The 12,574-nt window shown below is 46.7% G+C and overlaps 1 protein-coding gene across 5 annotated transcripts in view; it reads left to right on the top strand.

Annotated features, from left to right (window-relative positions):
* The window catches only part of LOC135401627 (uncharacterized), an 87,755-nt gene that overhangs the window by 1,705 nt on the left and 73,476 nt on the right, over window positions 1-12,574 (top strand). For 3 of the 5 annotated variants that reach the window (XR_010424868.1, XR_010424867.1, XR_010424869.1), the window contains exons 2-5: window positions 754-906; window positions 2,173-2,290; window positions 2,699-2,775; window positions 3,715-3,992. Coding sequence is in view for 1 of the 5 variants with exons in the window: in XM_064634131.1 (XP_064490201.1) it covers window positions 754-906; window positions 2,173-2,290; window positions 2,699-2,775; window positions 3,715-3,937 (571 nt within the window). In the remaining 4 variants the exon portion in view is untranslated. Of the gene's footprint in view, window positions 1-753; window positions 907-2,172; window positions 2,291-2,698; window positions 2,776-3,714; window positions 9,192-12,574 lie in introns of those variants that run through there. The other 2 variants (XM_064634131.1, XR_010424870.1) reach the window with 2 other exon arrangements.

The following is a 12,574-nucleotide window of genomic DNA, read 5'->3' as shown; positions in this document are numbered from 1 at the left end:
ACTTTCGTGGATGCGGTTCATTACATCGCGGACGCATTGTACTGCACGCCAGAATACTGAGGAAAAAAAAAGAATTATTCTTCTACGTACTTGGCGAGATACAAGCCCTCGAACACACTCCCGAGCAGAGCGCGGACGTCACAGAGCTCAGAGCTGCGTCCATTCCCATTGGCAGCCGTAAGCACGTGACTTTTCGTGCGTTGCCTCACGGTGGTGGTGAGGGCTGTGATGTCAGAGCCGCTTGAGTTTTGGTATTCGCGGTGCCCATTTTCTCTCCTTCTATTACCCTCTTCTCAGTGAAACTTTAAATGCAGATGCACATTGTCGCAAAGAAGTGTCTCCCACATTTATTCGGGATAGCCTGGGATCGTCAGCCGCAACCCCTTTAAGTTTTGTCACAGTCTCGTAGCTTACTGAAAAGGAGGAGGAAAACAACAACATGCGGAGGGGGAGGTGGTACCGAAAATGGAAACGTAATGGAAACGAAAACAGCAATGGTGGTAACGGAAGCTGAAACAAAAACAGATATGGGCCTGTAACGGATGCGGTAGCAGAAACGAAAAAATTCCATTACGTTGGAATGAAATTTTCCAATTTTTCGACCCTGCGGTACCCCGATTATTGCCGTATTTTATTTTCGTTTCTGTTGCAGCTTAGATGTCTGTTTCCGTTTCAGTTGTCGTTACCTGCTATGTTTCTGGTAGAATACCATTTCTGTTACCTTTCCCTGAAATCAACGATTTTGTACCATAGTGTTGTGACATCCCTGGCACTTCAGGCAGCAGTTACCACCGCAAGTGAGAAAGAATACGTCGCCATATTGGGGAACGCTGCCGTAAAGAAATTTTATCGCGTGCATGGAATGCCACAGTATGAGGACAGCATGGTAGACTTCATTAGGCCAAGGTGAGGTCTGTTAAGGTTTCTTTTATCTGCGTTCGGAATAATAAAAATGCTGAACTGCTGGACAAAACAGAAGCCACCCATTCCAAAGTTATACCAGTGTTACACAGGCACAAAAAATGACATTACATATTTCAGTTGTTAAGTGTTAATGTCATTTGTGAGGTGCCACGCACATGGTTTTAATGATGTTTCCCTTAATGCCATTGTTTGCTTGATGGGTCCACCACAATGGGCAATTGAGTTGTGGCTCTGTGAACGTAACTTACATAACTTATTGTTTACGTAAGAATTTTAACAAAGTATTGAAACTGAACCATGTGAAACTAACCTGCATTTTCAACCTTTAAAGTAGCACAGAAGTCATTTTTAACACCCTGTTTTCTTCCTATAAAACTGTTAAGTAGGCCAGTAAGATGTACGGTGCAAAGTAATTTACACCACAGAGTAATAATTATTGCAGAGATTAATTTTAAAGTACGCCACAAAAAGCGACCGTGCGAAACGACGGTGTAGAGCAGTGCCAGCCTGGGACCTGCCTGGGACCTTGCGCTGATGCTACAAGGAGAACGCTCGCTGATTGGTCCAGTGAAATGTTGTCTGCTACTCCGCTGTCGTCTGCTACTTGGCTGTTCGGGGTTCTGAAAAAGCATTGCTATTGGCTCGGTCACGATTCGGCCGCTCCTTCTTTCCCCAAGTCTCCGGGAGAACTGGCAAAACTGGTTTACGGTGGCAAAGGGACAAGGCGCTGACCCCCACTGACCGGCGAACCAGAACAAGTTCTCCCTGTGACGTCATCGGTGACGTGGCATCATACCTCCTCATCCTCATTATACCCAGAGTGGAGAGTTAAGGGTGAACGTGCGGAGCCATGTTTATGTGAGTTTTTTTTTGTGGGAAACAAATTGCACACATCCAAAACCTTTCGCGCTATTCGGTAAAATGACGCACACACTTTCATCAGACGTCTTAACCTGAAGTTTGTTTGGATGGCCCTCTGTACTCCTTTAAGTACTTCACTAGTGAATGAAACTTCATGCCCCAATGTCATTAAAAGAACACGACTTCGTAAATAATTAGTATTCGAGATCATTCTTCAGCCTTACGAGGAAGATGAAGGACCTCTTCTAATTACACATCCCAGAAACGCAGAATAAGAGGTAGAGACACGTGTTTACTAGGATTGCACATTCCTTGAGTTCTCATTTTATTCTAAAGGAAGGGTCGTCGCAACATCACAGCTCAAATAATCTTTTTCTTGTCTTTTAGGTTTTTTGCCACTACTGATAGCCTCTGTGACTACTTTATCCAGTTCCACATGTTGCCAACGTATCCAGACCTAATAGTGCTTCTTGGACTTGAGGAATTCGTGAAGGAGGCTTCTAAGGTGAGCGGTTCTTGGGGCATGCGTGAAAAATGTGAAACTTGCTTCAGAAGTCAACTACACGCCAAGAAATTAACTATCCTACTGATACAGAGTAGGGTAGACGTGAAGCAACCTGCAGTACCCTGCAGTAAGCAAGGCACAAACTATGAGGTTTCGTTTACTACCAGATAGTAAGACGGACAACCCTTCGTAGAGGGCAGAGCAAGAGTGATTTACGAAATTCTGACACTGTGCAAAAAGTTTTACGTTGGTGTGTGTTTTACGAAGGCGTGTGTGAATGACGGTCTTAATGGTATGTGTTTTGAATATCGAAGGCATTGAGTTTGGGGTTTGCAGACTGCTCTTCGAAACAGGCCACAATTAGGGGTACGTAGGTAATACGTTTTTCTCTTTTTCTTTGTTTTACAGAGTACTACCGGGGATCAAGAAATTATACGTCTCCTGGCTTTTCTGCTGGACGTGGCACACTTTGCCTCAAAAAAGAAGTACGGAACCATGTTTACTTTTCTCTCAGTGCTGTTTTTTCCTTCATGGGAATTATCGAACAGCATTGATTTCCTAATCAGGCTGTATGATGGTTGCCACCAAGTGGGTCCTCATATGTTCATGCTACATCATGGTCATACTATCAATCAATCAATCAATCAATCAAAACCTGAGTTGTCAAAATCATCACGAAAACCAGTGTACACTACAGAAGGCGATGGTGCAACAACAATGGAAACAAGCTTTGGCATGTTTGAAGGCACAACGAAACATCATGTAGCATTGTTTGAAACCTCACTTAGTTCATGAAACACTCTGTCGGCAGAAACCGTGTAAAATATTTTCACTCAACCGTGTCTCATCACTGCACAACATGCCATAACTAAGGCCCTGACTTTTCCGCAAATGCGCGGAGTTTAGGACGTATTGCGGAGTGTGTGGTTTTATATGGAATTTCGTGGAACTACAAATCTTTACAGAGGAACGTAGCCTTGGTGCCAGATGTGCATGTACCTCCTGCTCATAACGCCCTTTCCTGCACCACCTAACTGAGAGAAAAACAAACGTGTTCCACGCATTTCACGTTGGCAACACTGGTTGAGCTCACATCCTTCTTTACTACATCCATTTTGCTCTCATCGGCGATATCCCATCTAGCGTCTTCCTCACAGCCCCTTGGGGGAACAAGAGTGCAAATGTTTCTAGGGTACCGAAGAACTCCACAAAAATGCCCGATTGTCTTTTGAGCGTGTTCCTCTCTCAGAATCATCTCTCGTGCACAAAAACTATCATCTTTATTTGTTGCACAATCTGGAGAACAGGCCTTCTCTGCTCCACGATATCAGCGCGGAAAAGTTAGGCCTTAGTTTCTCGGTGTAAATACTATGCAAGGTGGTTTAGAAAATGAAAGTGGTTTGATTCTGTTCACACCCACGCAGTGGTCGCCCCTGCAGGATCTTGACACTCTATGCGGGCAGTGAGGGAGAACCGGGAAACTGGTTGCACCGGTTTCCGAGCCTTCGCGCCACCCGGCTCTGGTGTGAGAGTCAGCAGCAGGACAGGTTCACGATCGGGGGCTACGGGACAGGACGGCTGACGTTTTGCAAGGAAGGGAACCTGCTTCGGTTGCAGCAAGGACAACCTCTGGGTGCTTCGTCTTGATCGGAATCTTGCGGCTGCCACCTCCCAGGTGCCAACTTGGGGGCCTGATACACCGGTGCGAGTCGTATATATTTCCACGGGAGTAGTCGCGGCTTATGCGCGATCTTTTCTTTTTTTTTTTTTTTTTTTTCGACCCCAGAGTATGGACCACAGGGTTTACGGCCTTCTCTGTGGTCTCCTTTGCCCCACAAATTATAGTCGCGTCGTACTGCCCGCGGCTTATCTGCGAGTGCGGCTTATCTGTCCGAAAATTTTCGAAATGTTCCTAAAAACGGGTCCTGCGACTTATACGCGTGAAATTACAGTAATGGGAATTACGATTCTTTTCGGCGAACCAGTTCATTCCAATCATTTCACCTAAGTGATTTCGTTCGAAAGGTTCGTTTATGAACCTCTGATGTCACGGCATCACATCATCACGTGATTTAGCGACGTGACTAATTTGACTAATTCGTGACTAATTTGACTAACGTGACTAATTCGTGCTATGTCTGTCCCTTCGTGTTCCCTAGTCTCGAGGTTTTTATGTTATGCGTGACTAATTTGCTTGTTTTCTTTTTTCTTTGTGTCTTCACAGTTGGAGCTGCTGTGTTAACTGCACGGGAGACATTTCTGCTTTTCAAACCGTAGCGAGGAGGTAAATGCCGTTGTAGCATAAAACGTGAAAGACTCTGTGACAAGTAAAAAAGGGTGTTTGAGCTATAGCTTTCAGCTGGAATGCACGTTCACTCTTAAACACGCACATTGAAAGGTTGCCGGGAGGCGAATAAGGCGACACTAGAGTGGATTAAAAGTGTTTACCTGTACGGTTGTTGGGCATAAATTAGAAGATACCTGGAAAGAATCTGTCAGTCATTCCACATACTATTATACTATAATTTCACGCGTACAAGCCGCACCGCAAATAAGCCGTAGGACCCCTTTTTAGGAACGTTTTGAAAATTTTCAGGCAGATATGCCGTGGGCCATAGGCACCGACTGCGGGGGGGCTTGGGGGCCTGAGCTCCCCCGGAACTTTTCCAGGGGGGCCAGGCCCCCTCCGGAGGTCAGTTCTAGTGCTCCACCATGATCGGATTGTGGCCTTGTTGTCTGTTTTTCATGGATCGACGGGTCAGCCGCCTTCAAGAAGACATGAATTGTTGTCACCACTTTCGTTAAAGCTGCTGGGGGAAGGCACCGGGAAGGTCAGTCTACTCGAAGTTGGACGCGCCCCTGTTAGGCATTGCTCATACATTGGCAGGGCGATGCTGTTCCAGAGACACTGTCGGCCCTTTTGTTAAAACTGATGTATGGGGAAAATACCGGGGCAAAATAATCATCAGATAAGGCACACCGGTAGATAAGCCGCAAAGCGCCCGTGAGCAAAAAAAAATCGCGCATAAGCCGTGGCTGATACGCGTGAAATTACGGTAGTCTTAACGTAAAAAGGGTAAATGTGATTTCTTCAGCATACCTTAAATTGTCCAGCGGCAACGCAGCTAGCAACACTGATCGAGTTGGTGCGAGAGGGAAAAGCAAATGAGCTCCTCGCACTCTTTGCATGTTATGCCATTTGGTTTCACCGTATGACACGGAACAGATATCGTCTGCTAGGAATGACATTCAGTTTGCCGTGTGACACGGGTGTTAACTGCGGAGTCTGGGCCAACAATTAGGACAAACGCCCAGGCAATGATCGCAACGAAGGTTTATAGTGTCAGCGTACTTGCGGAAACGTTCGAGTTTGCTCGAGTTACCCGGACATGTTAGTGCGTAGTAGTCTTCATACTATGGTATAGTCGAACTCTTTTTTTCATAACCACATTTTTGCAATTTTTACGCCATTGCGCCAAAAGGAGCTCGCGGTTTTTATCGGGAAAATGTGCGCCGGAAAAGGGGTGTGTGCTGGTGTTGTATACTTCCCAAAGTAGTATGTGACACCGCTTCATGAATTTGTTGCTAAAAGTGTTTTTAATTCTCATTGGATATTTGTATCTGGTATGTGTATTTGCTCCCAGTCCTCGGGCAACATGCTACACATTGATTCTATGAGCAAATTGTTGGTGACCATTTGGAAGGGCTGCTGCACAGGAATGTGTACAAGACCCCATGACGCTGTACTTAGGACCGTCATAGTTACGGCCGCCATTCACTGGGACTTCAGAGCTTGCACCCCTTCTTTTAATCTTCCAGCACGATGCTATTTACAATACTGCGTTTCTTACTGTGTTGAAATGGGGTAGTTTGTATCTGAGAGCCATAGTGAAACACAGGCAGCCAAGGACAGACTTTTGATGCCCTCGAGAAATTTGGCAATACATTGTAGGGGACTCTGAATGCTCCCTCAATTTCCAGAACACATGTGTCTTTCGGACGCATGATGTGTCTCGGGGAGGGCCCGGGCCCCCAGGGACACAACCCCCTTGAATATACTTATGAGCGCAGGTGACCTACAGAATGTGCGCGCAAGGCCTCTGTCTGTCCGCGCATCTTTAAAGATACTGTAAAGCGGTAGAGCCGCAATCTCAGAAAAATTAACTGTTGGATGGCCTTTAGATGTTAAAACACTTGGAAACCCTTTGGGAACTCCCCTTCACAACGCTACACAACCCTTCACACGACTTTACACAATGCTAACGCAAGAGAGCTTTCGCCGCCAAACGAGCGTTTCTGGCTTCCTCCGATAGACCTCTCCCTGTTTGTAAGCAAATGACGTCATAGTGTTCGACAGCGCCACCAATTTGGTAGAGTTGAACTACGCTCGAAGCTAGGGGGCGAACAAGGTCGCGCCCGAAAGCCACGGTCTTGAGGGGATTACAGTGGTCCCTGAAAGGGACACGACCTTCGGTACTTCTTTTCTTTCAATAGGAGGCAGCGAACAAGTGCCCATTCGTGGAACCCAGCCCTCCCTTTCCGATTTGTTTCGACTTCAGTCCGTCTACCAACGTCATGATGACGTTTCTCGGGTAGAGGTCTGTTCAGCTTGGCGGCGCCGTCTCGCAGCCGCTCCTTCGCACAGCTTTCGCAACCCATGGGGCGCCCACGCAGACACTTCTGAACCTGTCAACCACCATAGCTGCACTGCCGGAGCGCCACGTCGCGCTCTCCACTTACCGCGCACGCGCGCCGGACAACAGACAGACCACGCCGCGATTCTTTCGTAGCGAGGACTCTAATGCTAACACAATAAACATGTTTCAAAGATCAGCGCTGCTTCCGCGGCCGCAGAAGCTCCGGCGGCGTGACGTCACTTTCTAAGCGGAAGAGTGAGAGCGCGGCTGTCAGAGGAGGAAAGGCGCCGTCGGGACCGCACTCTTTTCTCCTGGTCGCGCCCTCATTGGTTCTTAGGGAGTGACGTCTTCTCGCTTTTCCAGAGAGGGAATTCCGGCATACCCTCAACATCCGCCGTCTGCTCTTGTCATATATTCCGTCGAATAACAGTCAAACTACGCCAGTCTTTCGCGTGGGGTTTTCGATACCCTGGTCAGTGGCCCAGTAGGAATAAAATGACGCTATAGTTTCGAAATCGTCTGGACCGGATGCGACCGCTCCTTTCAAATTGCAAAATACGGGCAACACTGCCGAAATCGCCATCATCTGAGCATTGCTCGTCAAGAAAGTAAGCTCGTAAGCACGGCGGCAAAACTGCGTTGCATGCGCATAACATTGTATCTAAAACGAAAGAAGACGATGAGCTATCATGAGCCAGTCGGGAACATAGATCGCTGTTGCTTGACAAATAGACCTCTCCCTGTTTGTAAACAAATGACGTCATAGCGTTCGACAGCGCCACCATTCTGGTAGAGTCGAATTACACGCTCAAAGCTAGGGGCGAACAAAGTCGCACCCAAAAGCCACGGTCTCGTGGGGATTACGATGGTCCCTGAAAGGGACGCGACCTTCGGTCCTACTTTTCTTTCAATAGGAGGCAGCGAACAAATGGCCCATTCGTGGAGCCCAGCCCTCCCCTTCCGATTTGTTTCGGCTTCAGTCTGTCTACCAACGTCATGATGACGTTCCTCGGATAGATGTCTATTGGGTAAGCCTGCGGTAGGAATACTTTTAGAGTTCGATCATAATTGCATATGCGGCTGACTGAAGCAGGCGGAAGAAATAGTCTGCGGAAGAATAGATTAGTGTTATATCGTTATTACATGCGACCAACTGATGCAGGCGGAAGGAAGAACGCCGCGGTATAGGAATATGGGGTTGCAATTAGATGCAAGCCGCGGACGGGGGAAAATGGTCCCAGCTGGAAGAAGGAAATCACTGGAAAGGTTAGCCAGCTGTAGGACTAACCTTTTTAGTGACTTCCTTCCTTTCTTTCATTGTTAAAAGGCAGTTGAGGCTCGTGTGTTTTGTTGTCTTTTCTTCTGCGTTCCAGCCTCAGAACATCGGTTTCCATCGTCCCAGCTGGCATGGAAGGAAAAAAGGTCCCGTGCGCGCCGATGGTGCCTCATAAGGAAAAAGACCTTTTTCACGACGGCATATGCGCATGACCTTGAGGCGCCGAAGAGGGTTGTCTCCGTCTTCACTAGATGGCGCAGTATGGGGACGAGAGAAGTAGGGAGGCATAGTTCGCTGGAAAACCGCTAGGATATGACGCGTATGTGAAAATGTTCCATTCGCGAAAATTCATTGGTTCCTTCTTGACGTCCCCCTGTGGTTTAGTGAGCCTCGTTTTAGAGCAGGCGTCGTTGTTTAGCGAGTGACGTTTTAACGGGAAAACAACGAAAGAAGGCGCTTCGCTTTTTTGTGCAAAGTCCCGGTTTTGGTATAAGGGAGGACTTGCGGGCCAACAGCCAGTATAAATCGGCAATCTAGGCCGCCCTTTTATTTGAGAAGATCTGCAGGTATTTTGCATTTTTAACTGTTCTGCTTAGGAGCGTAAACCATGATCTTGTAAGCTCTGAACGGCAAAAAGGTAGGATAATGTTTTTTCAGTGCCAACATCAAGTAGACGAAGCACCTATCTCGCACGGTTAATAAGTATGAGCACCTAGACTTTGCATATATTGGTGATCTGCATTGGGATTGCTGACGCATGTTTTACGGTTTCGCCCAAAGGCCATCATTCAACAATAAAATCAGTACTTATAAAGCGTTGGAGCTGACCGAATCCGTTTTGTTAATATACACGGATATTTCCGTTCTGGTTCTTTGTCTGTAATTTTACAGTTACGGGAAAGTCTGCACTTACACGATGAATGTAATCGTCTATTATTGTCCCCAATGATAAAGCATGTACCCGAAGGTCTGGTATTGATTAGATGAGTCACAAAAATAGTGATGATATAGCGATATAGTGTAGATGCATATAGTTCTTTCTAATCCGATATATGCAAACGGGATAACAGTTCATCTCGGATAACAGTTCATCTCGGATAACAGCCGCCAGAAATGACAAGGACGAAGCGAAGCTTCCGGTGCGTTGCTGGCAACGCCTGAACATCGCAGCATCGCAACTCCGATCATTGCACGAGCACGGACGACGTTACGATGCTACGATCTTCAGGCGATGCAAGCAGTTCGCTTCGTCCTACCAGACCTTGTAATACCAGACCTTCGGGTACGTACTTTATGTAATATGTGCTACTTTATGTACTATGTAATGGAGGCGGCATGGTCGTCTCTCGCGCGTATTCTCGCTCAAGAAGGAAATCAAACCGAAACAAAAGTCACCGTGAAGCCCCATATGTATTTCGCTGTAAACAACATTCTCAAAAATGTTTTTCGCTAAAACGTAACAGGTCGACATTTTGTCCGCAGCGGTATTTTCTAATACGAGGCTATCTAATTAGGAAAACGAGCTTCGCTTTCTTCACGCTCTTTCTTCTTCCCACATATTCCGACATGCGCAGCCACCATCAGAGGAACAATCTTTCCTACATCCACCGCCGACTGATGATACGGGCGGTAAAAAGTAGTCTGCGGAAGGAATAGGTAAGAGTTAAATCGTTATTATTAAAGTGTCGCTTGACACGTTGCTAAAACAAGAAACACAATACCACGCGCGTAGTGGTTAGGACGATGGCTTTCCACGTCGAGACTGGGACCCAAGCAGCGCAACATGTTGGCTTAATATTGGCAATATTGGTCCAATCTTGGACCAATATTGGGCCGACATTGCCAATATTGGTCCAATATTGGACCGACATGTAGTGCTGCTTGGGGAGGTTGACACGGGATCGAATCCGGAATTTAAATTTAAAAAAATTGTCAGAATGAACAAGATGCACTCGTCATCCTATAGTATTAAAATGCGTGGCTTAATTGGTTTCCCGTAAGCACAAGAACATCCTTTGGAGTAAGCAAATACTGCGGGTAAGTCGATCCCATGTTTAGCGTATATGCGAAGGAGAATGAAAACAAATTATATAGACTAACATGGTTGGTATAAGCTTTTGTCCGGTGAGCGATTGTCCTGGGTTCTGCCAGCATACCCTAAGAAAAAAAATGAGTAAAACGGGGAGTAATTGCAGCTTCTACTCCCCTAGTCTGCAATTACTCCCCATTTTAGTCCCCTAACCCGACATTTAGTCCCGACATTTACTCCCCAGTACTGCAAATTGTCACTAAACTTCGCGAATGGTCTCCTGAATGCAACAGTCTACGTAAATATGTGCCCTTGGTCAATTTGAACGACATAAGGCTGTATAACTCAGACAAAGTAGCAAGCGCAAGATTTTATATCACTCGATATATCATGGTTGACGGTTTGCTTCGAAGTATTTTCATGCATGCGCACCAATTATGTACCTGGGACTCTTACAACAGCGCGTGAAATGCGGTCTTCACTCTGTGACATTCATTTACTCCCGTGCATTTACTCCCGAAAGGGACTATTTTTTGTGGCAATGCAATTACTCCCCAAAAGGAGTAAAAGTACTCCTTTTTTTCTTTCTTAGAGTGTATAGATGGGGGGTTTTCAACGGTCTACTAACACACTCTAAGTGTTAATATACCGTGATGATGTAAACACGACGCAACAAACAAAGGGACGAGCATTTCGATACTGTCGCTCGTCATGTCTGCTCCTCCGTCCTTTTGTCTTTTGCGTCGTGTTTACCTCATTTCACAACAACACGCCCAATTGCTCGGTAATGATATGTTTAGCTGTAATGACGTAACTATAATAATGACCTCCCCCCCCTCCCCCGCAATTTCCCAATTTTTTTTTGCAACACCCCTCCGTGCTTTGAGATTTTTGATAACTACTTAGTCACGCACACGGGTTCCGGTAGCTTTACGGTGACGTCATCAACGGTCAACTAACAATATCTCTACTCTCCATTAATGTGTAAGCATGTCGACTGTGTGACTTTGCAGTCGACCGAAATACCTTCCTCGACGCGTATACCGAGTGAAATCTATACAAGAAGCTTCGGGTGGTATAGGACAGCCGTCTTCGTATAGGTGTGTCTGCAGCAATCGCCACCCTGGAGGCGACAGTGCTCACGACCCCCCTTGGAGCCCCCAGAGGGTAACTCCCTCAAACACGCCGCTCAACGAAGCACGGCCGAGACTTTGTTGCCAACATATATGACTTTGTGTCTGTCACGGAGCGTTTGATGTCGTTAGTGCACCTCTGCCCGACAAATTGATCGAGCACTGTCGCCTTTAATTTCGCAACAGGGGACGATTCGTCTGCTTCGAGAGCTGCACTTGTTTATCGGCCAACAAAACCAGGTATTCTTTAGAGCGTTTGAGGCAGAGCAGCATCTTCTCGTTGCTGGCAACTTGAAGGTCATACCGAAGATTGAGAGGTTTCGTGTCCAGTTCTTTTTTTCCCCCGTATTTTCCGGCAGACATTCCAGACGTCCCAGGACACCCCGCCTGCCTAACTCCCCAGCTTGGGATATTGGAGGTTCTCAGACTTGGCCCAGAAGTACTGTACATTGCATAATTGAAATGTGGTAGTCGCCGGAAAAGCCAGACAGCTGCGGGAATCGAACTTCGCACCTCTCGATTGCCGGTCGACGGCGCTAACCAATAGACGATTTTAAAAAGATGCGCGCGCCACCAAGCGCGTGGCGCAAGGCAGCATGGGAACTTTGAGGGACACTGCTCCATCGTCTGCTTCGGATATGGTTTATATCGGCTGACGCTGATGCTGCGCACATCGGGAATGTTGTTGTTCTTCTTCTACCTCGCCTCTGGCCGTATCGTAATGCTTGAAGGCGCTCTAAGTTCCCGTGAGCCCTTGCGTACTACAGGTGGCGCTTGCTTTTCTAAAATGGTCTATTGCGCTACGCTGGCATCTGCTTTACGACCACTTACCAAGGGACCTCATTCAGCTAACTTTACACTAGAGAGCAGAGTTCGAGGTAACTCGTTACTGTAACTAAGTTACTTTTTTTGGTATCCTGTAACTTAACTCGGTCCTTTTGCGCCGTGGTAACTTCCAGAGGAACCCGTTTCTTTTTCGGGTAACTTTGCCAAAGTAACTTAAGCTAAGTTCCAAGTTACTTTAAATTCGATTTTCACTCACGTCCACTTATTTCCTTGCTTTCTGTCCGGTTCTTTCGTGGCATTTTATGCCATAAAGCGTGATATTCAATCAATGACAGTATTTTATTCAGGAAGTAAGAACCGCTGCCATTCAATTGAAGCTGAACCATTGTGCGCCCTACGGGTGTAAGATGCAAAGCGTTCGAA

The sequence above is a fragment of the Ornithodoros turicata genome, chromosome 7 (assembly GCF_037126465.1).
Source record: "Ornithodoros turicata isolate Travis chromosome 7, ASM3712646v1, whole genome shotgun sequence".
NCBI lineage: Eukaryota > Metazoa > Arthropoda > Arachnida > Ixodida > Argasidae > Ornithodoros > Ornithodoros turicata.
This window is presented reverse-complemented; position numbering and strand designations above follow the sequence as displayed.